Source organism: Parasteatoda tepidariorum, chromosome 5 (genome assembly GCF_982258835.1).
Source record: "Parasteatoda tepidariorum strain Cologne lab strain chromosome 5, Ptep-v5.0, whole genome shotgun sequence".
Lineage (NCBI taxonomy): Eukaryota > Metazoa > Arthropoda > Arachnida > Araneae > Theridiidae > Parasteatoda > Parasteatoda tepidariorum.
The window spans coordinates 30571320-30585503 of record NC_141759.1 but is presented as its reverse complement, the minus strand read 5'-3'; the positions used below and the strand labels follow the sequence as shown (position 1 = coordinate 30585503).

General features: G+C 30.3%; 1 protein-coding gene across 2 annotated transcripts in view; it reads right to left on the bottom strand.

Annotated features, from left to right (window-relative positions):
- LOC107445775 (rho GTPase-activating protein 45) overlaps nt 1-14184 on the bottom strand; it is a 233965-nt gene that overhangs the window by 165567 nt on the left and 54214 nt on the right. Inside the window, exon 1 of one of the 2 annotated variants that reach the window (XM_087163599.1) lies at nt 4562-5804. The exons of the other annotated variant lie outside the window; for it this stretch is intronic. Coding sequence (XP_087019725.1) covers nt 4562-4666 — 105 coding nt within the window. The 5' untranslated portion in view covers nt 4667-5804. Of the gene's footprint in view, nt 1-4561; nt 5805-14184 lie in introns of those variants that run through there. 2 annotated transcript variants of the gene reach the window in all.

Here is a 14184-nt window from a genome sequence, read left to right as displayed (position 1 = left end):
CCATCATTTATTTTCCATTTTAATTTCTTTTAAATTTTTTAACCGCTCGAAAGTAAAAGAAGATGTAAAGCAGATATAAGAGTGCATAAATTAAATTCTTTACCGTTTTCATTTTGATATGTTTTCAACAAAATAGTCATTTTAATTTTCACATCTCTCTTCGTAAATTGGCCGAAAAAAATATGTAAAGAAAATATAAGAATGCATAAACTAAATACTTTATAGCATTTGTTTTTTATTTCTGTAACCAATTTATTTTAGTTATTTCTTTCGCTTTTATGAATTGTCCAAGGGAAACGAAAGAAATACAAACTATAAAAAAGATATAAATGTTCTTAAACTAAACACTTCAGCGAAATTTTCTTTACATATTTACTCTAAATATGGATTTTTATTCTCTATCTCTCTGTTAAAATGTCACAATGCATAAACTAAATATTTTACTGCTTTTTATAAATATTTTCTCAAAATATATTTTTTCCTATATATTTTTTTTGTAAATGTGTATTATTTGCTTCTGATAGTTAATCGCTTTTTCGTCAAACATCTATTTGTTGAAATTTTTCTAGAATATTTTACGTTGTTAAAAAAAATGAAATGAAACGTAAGTGTTTGCATAATTTGTAATTTCCCGAAATAAATTTATGCACTTAATATAATACTGATGTATATTACTGAAATATATTACTGATGAATTTTGTGCAAAGCAAATTACACATTGAAACAAACGTATCAGCACTAAAAAAAAGATTAGGAACAGTTCAGAATTTTTTAGAAATTAAGCAAAGATAATGATAGTAAATAAAATGCAATTGATAAATTTTAAATTTTTTTATGTAGAATAAAAACCGTTTTTTTCCAGAAAAAAATACTTATGGTTAATTGCGCTATCACCACGCATATTTTCACTGACCACAGTAATGGCGTAAAGTATTCTCACTGATAAACGGATCATTGGTTAAAGTCCTCAGGCTAAACGTGGGGAGTTTTCACGGTTTTCCTATCCATGTAACACAAAAGCTGATTAGTTCTATCAAAAAGTTCACGACGGCAAATTTCTCCAATACTTAATTCTGCAGTTTCCTTGTCTTCTGGATTGGGTTCAAAATTACAAGGCTACAGAGTTGAGCATAGTCGTAAAATCAAAATTGGGTCCGATGTTTAACGACATTAAAAAATAAAATAAAAATCTATACCACAGCACATAAAAATAACTATGTCATTTGGTCATAGCTAGGGTAACGAATTCCAAAACAAAAATGAAATTAATGTTTTTTTTATAAACAAAATGGCTACATCATTTGATGGCATTTAAAGCTGAATATATCCAACTCTATTGTGTGAAAGAAAAATGGTGGCCGCCAAATATTTTTATATATGACCTTTAGCGTTGATTTGTTCAAAAGAAAAAAAAACGGAAAGGAAGCACTAGAATTCATAGATGTCCACTCTTTTTTATCTCAAAGGGCAGCCATAGGGGTCAGTGTCCGAATAGAAATGTAAATACAAACGCAGTAAAAATCACAATCTGTCAACTAACCATTATCAATGTCAACACACGTTTCTGATACTATAATCATACCGGAACCCACGCCTTTTGCTAGGGTAGAGTTGTTTCCTTCCTGTCTTAAAATATCAGACGATATCCATTTACAATTCATCACGTCCAATCTTTTATTCTAAATTTCATTATACAATTTGAGAAAAGAACAGGGATTTGCCTTAATAAAAGGCTTTAATAGGCGCATTGTGTCCACATTCCAATATGGTTAATCCGCTTTGAGTAGTAGAGTTCACGTTTTAGTCTTTTATTCTAATATTATTGTTATCCTATTTTTACTTTTTTACGCTGGTTTTAATTTTATTTCAATCGTTTGACATTTTAATATTAAAAAGATTTTTTTTCTACTTTTTTAACTCGTAAACAGCATGAATGAAGCTTCGAAACTTTTTATGACTTTCTCCATAATCGACTCGAAGTCAGCTTCAAACTTTTTGCTTTTGAACATCATCTGATGAATTTTCATTAAAGGGAAACGATTTATTGTTTCGTTTATAAACTAAAATAATCGCAACTCACAACAAAATTTTAAAAAATAGAAGCAATTTGGAAAAAAGCTTATTTATGGTCCCTTGCCAGTCTCTCTCATGATATGAAATTAATAGCTAATGAAATTGATCCTTAGCTAATGAATTAATAGCTGATGAAATCCTTAATGAATAATGTAGTTTAAAGAAAAGCAGTGTTGCTTAGCTACATTAAAAAATCCCCGTCAGCATAAAAAGGGATTCTGCGAAAATTCATCAATTTTTTTTATAAATACAATATAATATAGAAGTTTTTATTACATAAGATTTTTTATTACATATGTAGGGGATAATGAGTAAATTAATGTTGTTGAAAATTAAGCATAATTCTAATTTTGATTGATTTTCCCCAGCAAATATGTTTCAAAAGTGCTGACTTTACTCAATAACGAAAAAAATATTAAATATGAAAAGATCAAATAAAAAAAACGATGAGTTATTATAATAATTTAGCAGGAAATGTTTGCTACAATTTTTTATGTGCCCTGTTTTTCTTTTCACTTTAAAAATTTGTTGTTCGCCTTTTTTATCATTTTAGTGCGAAAAAAATATATATAAACATATAAAAGTGTAATTACGTTACTATTTCATATTAAAAAGTTTTCTGCTTTCACAATTTGAAAATTTTCTGCTTTCACAATTTGTATAAATATTTTATTAATAATTTAAATTTCCATATAATCTTGCTTATTGTTATGACATCTTTTTAAAAAAAATTAAATATTTTATCCTAATATAATATAAAAAGACATGTGTTTTAAGGAAATAAAATAACTTCCTTATTGGATTTAAACTTGGAATACTCAACAAAATGTAAGTTGGTAAAATTTTGTAAATATAAACAATGTGTTTTGTTGAAAGAAGATGTTTCTGCTTGGATTGAGAGACAGATTTTGTTAAGTTATTTGAACAATTCTCTTTCGGATGCTTTGAGAGACATTTTTGTTGTTTTGTTCACTTCCGTGAAAAAGAAAACCGAAAACGAAATTCTGTTTCATTCGAGTATATTGACATACGATGCAGAAACAAATCAAAGATAAAAAAAAATAATAAAGAAAAATTTGAATAGTTCTAAGAAACAAATCTCTGAACCATGTTTGACATCCCGGTCGTATCCACCAATTTTCTCAACAAAGAGAATCCAAAACTTAGAACAGTTTATTCATATTTATAGGAAAAAAATAAACTTTGAAAAGTTGATGCATGTACATTCTGCAAAATGAAAAAAAAAATAAACGAGTAACTTAATAACTTTTAATCTAATGGTGGGATTTTCGAGTTTTAGGATGCAATTTTAATGGTTCGTAGGACTAAGATGATCAAATAATTTGTCACACGATTATGAAGCTTGTTTATTCAAAGATAAAAAAAAGTAAAAAATGTTATAAAAATAAAAAATAATACACTTTTATAGTTATTTAAATTTTTTTATTATTTATCTTAACGAGGGTCAAGACACTTTTGAATTAAAAAAAATGTTTTTTTTGCATCATTATTAAATGGTAAAACCTAAAATTTGAATGTTATTTGAAAAATAGTTCTGGAGGATTGAAAATTAAATTATTTGACTATTTTGACACTATTCACTCAGAAAAAAGTTACGTTAGACAAAAAGAAATATTTTTGAGACACTGTTCCTAACCCAAAAAACTTTCACTCGTTACTCTAATGGATGTATGATTACGAAATCGGGCGATATGATAAGAACTATGCTCGGAGGAAAAAAATTCTGGTAAAACTACCGTATTGTATGGTTATAACATTTCTGGTGAAAAAAACTCGAAATTCTGGCAATAAGAACCAAAATATACGGTATTCAAATCATTCATTTAGTAATTACCGGAGGTTTACCGGAAATTCTGGTTTTCAAAATTATAGTTCTTTTTACCCCACAATCAGTAAAAAATATACAACTGAGAAGTAAATTGAACCGAATAAATGGTTTTTATGCCATGATCTATGGCATAATGATAAAATTACCAAATTTTGCCGCACTTACAAAATTTTATCAAGCATTATAAAACCATATTTCATTGTTAATTTTTCCAAAATCATAACTAAAGCACTTGTTATCATTATATTTATAAAATTATCGAGCTTTTTGGTGTTCCCATAGAGCCCTAAGTATGGTAAATTTTACCATATTCTGTTAGTTTTGACCATATTTTTTTGTCAGTGAACTACAGTAATGCTGATTTACTGTAAAACTAAAAAGATTTAGAAAATATACTTGAAAAGTTGCTACAAACATTTAAATTTCGAAGCTTACTTAACAACAAAGTTCAACACTTAGACAATTTTTTTTAATTTGTTTACTATTTCTTGTTTTGCACTACTTAATATTCTCTGCTTAAGTTATATAGCAATCAAAATAAAAATCAATCTCATACATTCAAATATTAAGGTTTGCAGCGTTTTTAAACAGATACAAAATCATCAATCGAATATTTCATTAAAAAAAAGTTCCACTTACGCTTTGGCGAAGGACTCTACGGCGATTCAAATGCCAACTAATACCAACTTCCACAGTGACTAGGTACTTTCTCCTTCGTCTTCTATGTAATCCAAAAAGCATCATGATCTTTCAAAAAACATCTGCCATTATTTCAGGAAACGTGAAAGATTCTCTCAGATGTTTTATTTTGATTGACTCAGAAGTAATATTCCATAAAAAGCAGCATGCCTTATTAAGAACATTCATTATTCAGTTTATTGTAGATTTCCTTTTGCAGAATATTGATAATTTCTCTGTAGTTATTCTGATAATTCTTCATTTTCAGTTCGAACTGTCAGAGTTTTTTGTGTTTAGTGGTAAAACATCTTCCTAGATTTTCTTTCCATGTAAGACATCATTGCATGCATTAAATTTATAAAGTTTTGCCAGGAAAAAGATACTCGCACAAACCATCGAGAAGAGTTTAAAGACAAACCGGTGCACATTTTCTAGTTAAATTCATGACAATGTATATTTCATACAAGTTTCTTATGTTTCTAAACGAGTAACAGATAGTTTTGATTTATATAGTTCACAATAAGTTACTACATTGGATAACTAGTGAAAAAAAAGTCTTTTAATGAATCAAATATTTCACATTCAATTAAGGCAATCTACTTAAAAGGCATATATGTGTAAACTGTTAACTAATTCTTCCCAAATGGCATAACTTTAAGAATGTAAAAACGGCTTGCTCTTGTTATAACATTCACTTAGAGTTGCTTCGAATGCTAAAAACAATCCTCAGCATTGTTTAATGTTTAGATTCAATTCTTTATTTCACTTTTGTTGCTTTTATTCAATTAGGAACATCTTTTAAATATGTAATTCGAAATTAAAGGTTACAAGTATTAATCGTTTCATCAATGTTTACTTAGTATGCGATTAGACAAATGTAGAAAATTACTAAAGAATCATAAACATAAAAATCAATCTCGCCAATTTTTCAAGATAATCACCATAAAAATCTGCCAACAAAGTTGATTAATTGAAGAACGGTGCACTTATTATCAAAGTCCACAAAAGATCGCCAACAAACAACGCTAAGAACCAGTAAAATAGAGTCTAATGACAAGAAGAATCTATGGAAAATCACTATCCACGGAGGAATTACCACAATGTTCTTCAAACAAAAAAATATAATACGAAATTGCTCTTTAGTTAGTGTTGTTAGACAAAAAATAAAATCATGTCAAACATTCGCACCCTCCATGCATTGGTCACGGATCCAGCCAAGCACCAAGGAAATGCCACACTTGGCTTCAGAAACTGTCACCAACAATCTTTGTTGAAGTAGACGAATCGTTATTTTTTTACACCAACAATCAGGTGAGGAGGGCATGTAAGGTATGCTCCAACGCAAGCATGCTTATCAAATGGGTGTATGCATTTTTTATTTATTTTTTTATCACTGACAATCTGTGTGTCATGGCGTCCTGTTTGCGAAGACCGGATGGTTTTCCGTCCTGTTGGTTCAGAATTAGAAGAAACGTTGCATGCTCCAATTTCTAGTCAATGCTTAAAAACACGAGTCCCTATTAAGTGTCTTCCTTTGTATTGCAAAGAATTCCTTTTGAATAAAGTTGATTGTAGTGTAACGGTGATATTCTGTTTACTTGGTCTGTAGGGGAGTTGGTTGACGGTAAATTATGCTCCGTTGAATTCGTCTTATTTACAATTTTTTGTGTTATTTATAAAAGCGATTCCTAAAAGGGTTCCGCTCTACATAAAGATTCCGTGGAAGTGTTATTAAGATTAAATTTAATTAATTTATTAAGATTAATTCGAGAGTTAAGATTTCTTAGGTCGCACACCATAATTCAGGTTTTTTATTATCAAATTATTGGAGTAAAATGCTAGTGAAAAATGATAAACAATATTTAAAAGAAATATTCGCATCTTATCTATCTAATAACAGTATAGAAAATAATTTAAGAAATGTTAAGCATTTATAAAAAATTGCAATAGTATTTCCCATTAGGTATTGCAATAGTATTTCCCCAATAATATATAAATTTATTTCCCTTATAACCATTTTCAATGTTAAAAATAATACTTTACTATTTCCATTTCAATGAAAACCATATTTCAATTAATTTTATTGATTTTCAGCTTAAGCAAAAGTCAGCTTCACCAAAAATGCAGAAATGTTAAATGAAGCGAAATGCTTAAATATTTTAATAATTTTAATTTAATTTTTTAAGAAATCCAAAGATAAAGATTCTAAACTGGATAAGTAGCAATCATATTTTATTTTTTTACAGCCGTCGTTGAACAGCCGACCCATTTTTCGGGTTTACGACTACCAATGTTCAACTCCGTAGCCTTGTAATTTTGAACCCAATCCAGAAGACAAGGGAACTACTGGATCAAGTACTGGGAGAAATTTGCCTTCGTGGAGGACTTTTTGATGGAACTAACCAGCATTTGCGTTACATGGAGAGGAAGACCACGAGAACCTCCCACGGTTGGCTTGACGGCAAAGGGACTCTAACCCATGATCCGTCTACCACTGAGGATATTTCACGTCAGCACTGTGGTCGCTGCAAGCCGGATGTGGATATTCGTATCTACGAGCCATCGCCGGGATTCGAACCCGGTTAACCTCATTGGAAGGTGACAGCTCTATCCCCTGAGCCATCGCTGATCAAGTAGCAATCATAGGACTAAACTGATATTATAGATCAGTGGTTTCCAACTGGCGGCTAGCGAACTAAAATATGTTAGTTGTCATTTTTTTGCTGCCAATTTTCGTAAAAAATCTATATGGGTTTAAAATGCTTTTCTTCCGTTTAAAAAAAAAAAAAAAAAAAAAAAAAAAAAAACCTATTTCAAACAAATTTGCAAAAAAAATTTTTTTTTTCAGATTTTGCATCCAAGAAAATATTTATTCAAGAAAATATTTATTATTATTTGTAATTCAATACTTTTGCTCTGTACAGCTTGTTAAAAATCTGACATTAATATTTAATATTCCTTCAATCATTAAAGAGTCCTATATAAAATTTTGATAAAGTTGCTGCCCGCCATTTGACTGATGGTGTTGGTGATTTTGATTGCGGCCCCCGGCCTCATGTAAGTTGGAAATCCCTGTTCTGGATCAAAGTAAGGCAAAACAATCATATTTTAAATGGCCGTTTTATTTGTAATTCGTCAAGAACATCAAAGACTTAAATACCATACATCATACAGTATCAATTTTTATAAGAACACTTTAGAATTTTTTTCTAATGATTAAATATCGATAAGATTTAACTTTCTAAAAAAATAACGAGCTTTAATTTTTAAAAAAGCTGCAATGGTATTTTGGAGTTCCTCTTGTATTAACAGGATATCCTGCATAAACATTTCCGTTTCTCAGTTATTATTATTTTAAAGATATTTATCAGTGGAAGAAGCCGATGTAGAAAGTAAATGAAATATGTGTTGATATCAAGTATACGCATTTCTTAGCATTTCTATCGCTCCATCGCATCCGATTGTGAAAGTTTTGCTGAAAAAGAAATATTTTTAAAATTAGATTTCTCTTGAAATAATCGACTGTTTTCTCTCAAATTTTGTAATTTGCCATTTAAGATTGCATTCTTTACAATGATGTAAAAACTGTATACCTTACAATTTAAAAGTGTTTTTTGACAATTATTAAATAAAATAATAAAAAAATAAATATTTGCTGGAAGTTATATCTTGCATGGACATATCTTTGGATAAAAAAAACTAATAGTTGTGTTAAAAAATTTTTAATTTTCGAGATATGGTAAAATATGCAAAAAGTAAAATTATCATTGAGGGATTAAAACTTTTGACAGCTCTCCTGACCAAACGTTTGGGATCCCATTTCCCAGATTTGGGCTACCTCCTGAATTTTGGGTATCAGAAATCCAAACCCGTTGAGCAATTTTTTTAAAATTAGGATATAGTATATTTTTGTGCCTGATTTCGTAACTTAAAATATCGTCTGCACTTATTAATAAGCATATTTGAGGTCACACCTTTGAACCATCAGTCCTAGAATATGAAGATTTGATCATTAGATCAATAGTTATTTGGGGCTGTCGGCTTATAGTCCGTTCACTGCACACGAGCAAAACAATTGATTTTATGAAGTATTTTTAAAATAGAATACATTAATCTAAACTTACATCAATCTTTTGAATAATATATGTTACATTTAATTTGAAACTTAGAATTCAGAATTAATACGGAATTTGTACTATTAATGCTGTTTTGGCTTAACGTGGTCTGATCTATTTTGGTATATTTGAAAATTTCGTAGCTATATATTTTCCAAAAATATATGTATTTGATTAAATGAAGTTTTATTGCAAACCTTTTGTTATTCCATAAAAGCACAAAAAATTTTTATTCATTATTGGAAAGGTGTTTTTTTTGTAAAAATTTTAATTACCCGACGGTAAGTGGACTCTAATCCATGATCTGTCTACCACTGAGGATATTTTAAGTCAACACTGTGGTCGGTGTGAGTCAGGAGCAATCTGCCACTGCTGGGTTTCGTGTGTCATGTTACAGGGATGCGATCACTCTATCCCCTGAGCCACCACGGCTCAACTTAAAACATTGTTATATATTTTGTAGATAATTCAGTTTCAGCAAGTGTCAAAAAGATAGCATCAGTGATGTTTGCTGCACTGATTTTGATTACTGCCAATTATTTAATCTGTAGTTTGTCATAAAAAAGCAAGTAAAATAAAATTAATACTATTTTTTGAACTACTGAACTAATTTTACACATATGATACTATTTTTAGATAATCTTAACACAGTTTGTTCAATAAACAACTAAGCTTAACCAACTTCATTAGGCTTAACTGGTGATATATAAAGTGGCAGCAGCCCCACGAAAAAGAATCTCAAGAATTTCTTAAAAAAATCTTAAGAATATCTTAAGTTATTTGGACCACTCATTCTTACGATTTTCTTAACAATATTGTCTGAAGAAAGTCTTAAGAATATAATCTGAAAAAAATATTCAAAATATAATCTTAAGATTTTTTTTAAAATATAGGTTTATGTGGAACAAATAACTTAAGATATTCAACTGATTTTTTTTTTTTTCATTTTTAGATTTTCTAGAGAATATATTTCAGATGTTAAATGTTGAAAAACTTTTTTTCAAAATGTGATCCAAATAGATAAATTCTAAAAATTTTTCTTACAGACATTTTTCTGAGCTTTAACTTCAGATAAATTTAAAAAAATTTAACAATTTTACCATATTTTGTAAAAGCTATTATGCGACAGATGTATCAAGCATTATTGTGCCACAACACAATTATATTAGATATTTTCTTTGTATTTTACCCTTCCATACTTTCTTACTCATTTAAGAGTTCGTTACGAGTTAACGATAAGCCACGGTTTATTTATTTATTTTCTGTTCCTAGAAAAAAGTGAAAATATGTGGTAAAAATTTTCTTGCTTGTAATCAGCTTCTGCTAAGTACATGAACAAAGTACTTTTAAAGGAGTAAGAAACGGAATTAAACAAGATTAACGCAAGACAAAAAAAAGAGAAAAACTTGAATAAAAGGGTCTTAACCATAATAACCATTTGGTTTAGAAAAAAGTGTAAAGTGGTTACAAAAAGCAGACAAACCTCGTTTATTTAATACATGTGTCATTATCACTATAAATTTTTTTTATAGAAAGTACACCGAAGAGCCATTACATTATGACCACCCTGCTAATAACATGTAGGACCACCTTTATCCCTCAAAATTGCTAGCACCCGACGTGGCATTGATTCCACAAAGTGCTGATAGGTAGTCTGAGGTATCTGGTACCAAGCGCTCACCAACTGGTCCTGCAATTCCCTCACATTGCGAGGGGGTAGCGTGGCAGAGCACGAATTTGGTTTTCCTAGTTGGACCACAAATGCTCTATTGGATTATGGTCAGGTGAATTTGGGGGCCAAGACATGACTTGAAAGTCGCTGGAATGTTCCTCGACGATTCAACCCTTATGACATGGTGCATAATCCTGTTGGTAAACACCATCACCCGCAGGAAAAACTGTTGCCATGAATAGGTGAACCTGGTCTGAAACTATGTTCAAGTAGCTTACAGATCTCAGGGATTGTTCTATGAGGATTATGGGTCCTAATGTGCCCCATGAAAACATTGTTCCTGGGCGAGAAACCATGAAAACCTGGGTGAGCCCATTGTTATAGATGGAGGGTGGTCATGATGTAATGGCTCTTCGGTGTATATTAGTATCACAAGACATCCCGAAGAGATATTTCATCAAAAAAAACTTTATTGTCGATTTAATATAAATTTATTGTATGACTATTAATACGTATCTTCAGCAGAGATTTCGTTTAAAAAATTATAAACTGAAAAATCTTAGTTTTTTTTTAAAATTTCGCTAAAAATCTTTCATAACTCAAAAAATATTCCTATTAACGCTAAAATATTATCACACAATGCAACTGATATAATCTCAAATATCCCCTAAGAATTTCAAAGTGATATCATAAATAGTTTCTTAGAAAGTTTCGTTTAAGGTCAGTTATTAAAAAAAATTTTTTTTTTCACTCAATATCTCACTTTAAAAAATTTAAATACATTTTATCTTACAAAAATAAATTTTATCTCACTATAAAAATTTTTTTTGAGTTTTAAACAGAATTTGCAAGATATTTCTTATTTTTATGGATTTAAGTGATATTTGCTCTTCTCATTCAAGAATACTTAATCAGTTTCAAAAGCTAGAAAGCGTAACTTACTTTTGCATCAGAGAGAAGTATACTATTGTTCAATATCATAACTTACTGTTACTTAATCGCTCTCGTATTCACACTTCTCTTACGAGATATATTGGGTAGTAAGAAACTTTCTTATGACCAAAAGCTTATTCTATTGTATTCCCCAATTCGGTGATTACTTTATTACAATGTAACAACAATGAGTTGGAAATCAGAGAAATGATGAAAATTGCATTTAACCTTTCTGATGCGAGGACTGTTCCCTGCCCCCTACTCAGGCCGGTATGCAAAATTTCAAACAACTTGACAATATAAATTTCTAACTATGACATTAATCAATGGATGACACCACAGGAAAAGTTAGCAAGACTTAGAGCAATTAACAAATCTCAGAACTGAATGGCAGAATTATTTCGAATTATGACTACAACCAATAGATGGTACAACAGAAAAAATTAACGAGACTAAGAACAATTGAAAATTTCAAACAACTTGACAGTATAAATTTCTAACTATGAAACTTAGCCAATGAAGCAACTAAATCTAAGAGATGTATTAAAGCATAGATGTATTTTATTTTATAACCGTCGTTATAAACTACCGACCCAATTTTGGGCTTACGACTATTCACGTTCAACTCTGTAGCCTTGTAAATTTGAATCCAATTCAGAAGACAAAGGAACTCCCAGATTAAGTATAAAGAGAAATTTGCATTCGTAGAGGATTAGAGGAAATTAAGCGAAATGCCTACATATTTTTATAATTTTAATTTAATTTTTTAATAAATCAAAAAATAAAGTTTCTAAACTGGATAAGTAGCAATCATATTTTATTTTTTTATAACCGTTGTTGAACAGCCGACCCAATTTTTGGGTTTACGACTACTAATGATCAGCTCCGCAGCCTTGTAATTTTGAATCTAATCCACTAGACAAGGGAACACCTGGATCGAGTACTGTGAGAAATTTGCCTTCGTGGAGGACTTTTTGAAGGAACTAACCCGCATTTGCGTTACATGGAGAGGAAAACCACAAAACACCTCCTTAGCCTGGCGCAAGGATACTCTAACCAATGATCCGTCTACCATTGAGGATATTTTACGTTAGCACTGTGAGCCTAGTGTGGAATTTATTTCGACCAGACATCGCTGAGAATCGAATCTGGGCCACCTAATCGGGGGGCGAGCCCTTTATCCACCACGGCTGAGTCTGGACAAATTAAAATTATTTTAACATTCAATTGGTATGAAGGTATTGTCCTTATTGCTTCCATTTTTGCATAAAACATTAACAATTTGATTCAAGATGGGTGAAAACGTGTTTTTTTTGGTTTATATACCTTAATTATAGAACAAATTAGCTTCTCTGCGTTTGGATTCTAATTTGTTTTAGTATGGATGTGAATATATTAATCAATCAATTAGTGAATATGCGAATCGATACTTTTTCACTTAGCTTGAAGCAAAGTGTCAACATTTTAGCGCGAAATCAATCAATTAGTGAATATGTGAGTCAATATTTTTTCACTTAGCTTGAAGCAAATTGTCAACATTTTAGCGCAAAAATGTAAATAATGATAACAATACTCACACAGCTAACGAAAATTTAAAGAAAATCATGCGTCACTATTTTATACTATAAAGTAAAGTAGTATAAAGAAACATTCGTAATTATAATAGTGGTAGATAACTATATACATTGTGTTATAATATGAAAGTCCGTAGGGTAGAGTGTCTTTCTTGGGATATTGGCAATTTCTAAGAATTATTTCTGACTGTGATCAGAATGTTATTTCCGACTGTGATTTTAACCAATTGATGACACTACAGAAAAAATTAATAACACTAAGAACAATTAACCAATCTAGTAACCGAAAGACAGTATTATTTCTAAGTATATCTTCAACCAATAGATGGCACAACAGAAAAAATTAACAAGACTAATAGCAGTTGAAAATTTCAATTTTTTTTTTCTTCTTTCTAATGCCCGCCTGTGTTAACATCCGTCAATTCAGGCATCTACAGGGCGATCTTGTTGACCTCTCTTACAGGGGCACCATATTAGGTGATCCAACGTCGCTCCCACAGTACGGACAGATAGTACAAAGAAGGAAAGAACATCTATGCCTTGCTCGGGATTCGAACCCAGAACCTTTCTGATGCGAGGACTGTTCCCTGCCCCCTACTCAGGCCGGTATGCAAAATTTCAAACAACTTGACAATATAAATTTCTAACTATGACATTAATCAATGGATGACACCACAGGAAAAGTTAGCAAGACTTAGAGCAATTAACAAATCTCAGAACCGAATGACAGAATTATTTCGAATTATTACTACAACCAATAGATGGTACAACAGAAAAAATTAACGAGACTAAGAACAATTAAAAGTTTCAAACAACTTGACAATATAAATTGCTAACTATGAAACTTAGCCAATGAATGGCACAGCAGAAAAAATTAACAAGACAAAGAGCAATTAAAAAATTCGAACAACTTGACAGTATAAATTTCTTATTATGATACCACAGAAAAAGATATCAAGACTTAAAACAATTAAGAAATCTAAGTACCGAATAACGATATTATTTCTAACTATGACATCAACCAATGGATGACACAACAGAAAAAATTAACAAGACTAAGAACAATTAAGAATTTACGACAAGTATATTTCAACAAGTATATTTCATCAAGTATATTTCAACAAGTATATTTCAACAAGTATATTACAACAAGTATATTATACAAGTATATATGATAGTATATTTCTAACTATGACAGTAACCAATTAATGACGCCACAGAAAAAGTTAACCAGGAAAAGAACAATTAACAAATCCAAGAATCGAATAGCAATAATATTTCTAATTATGA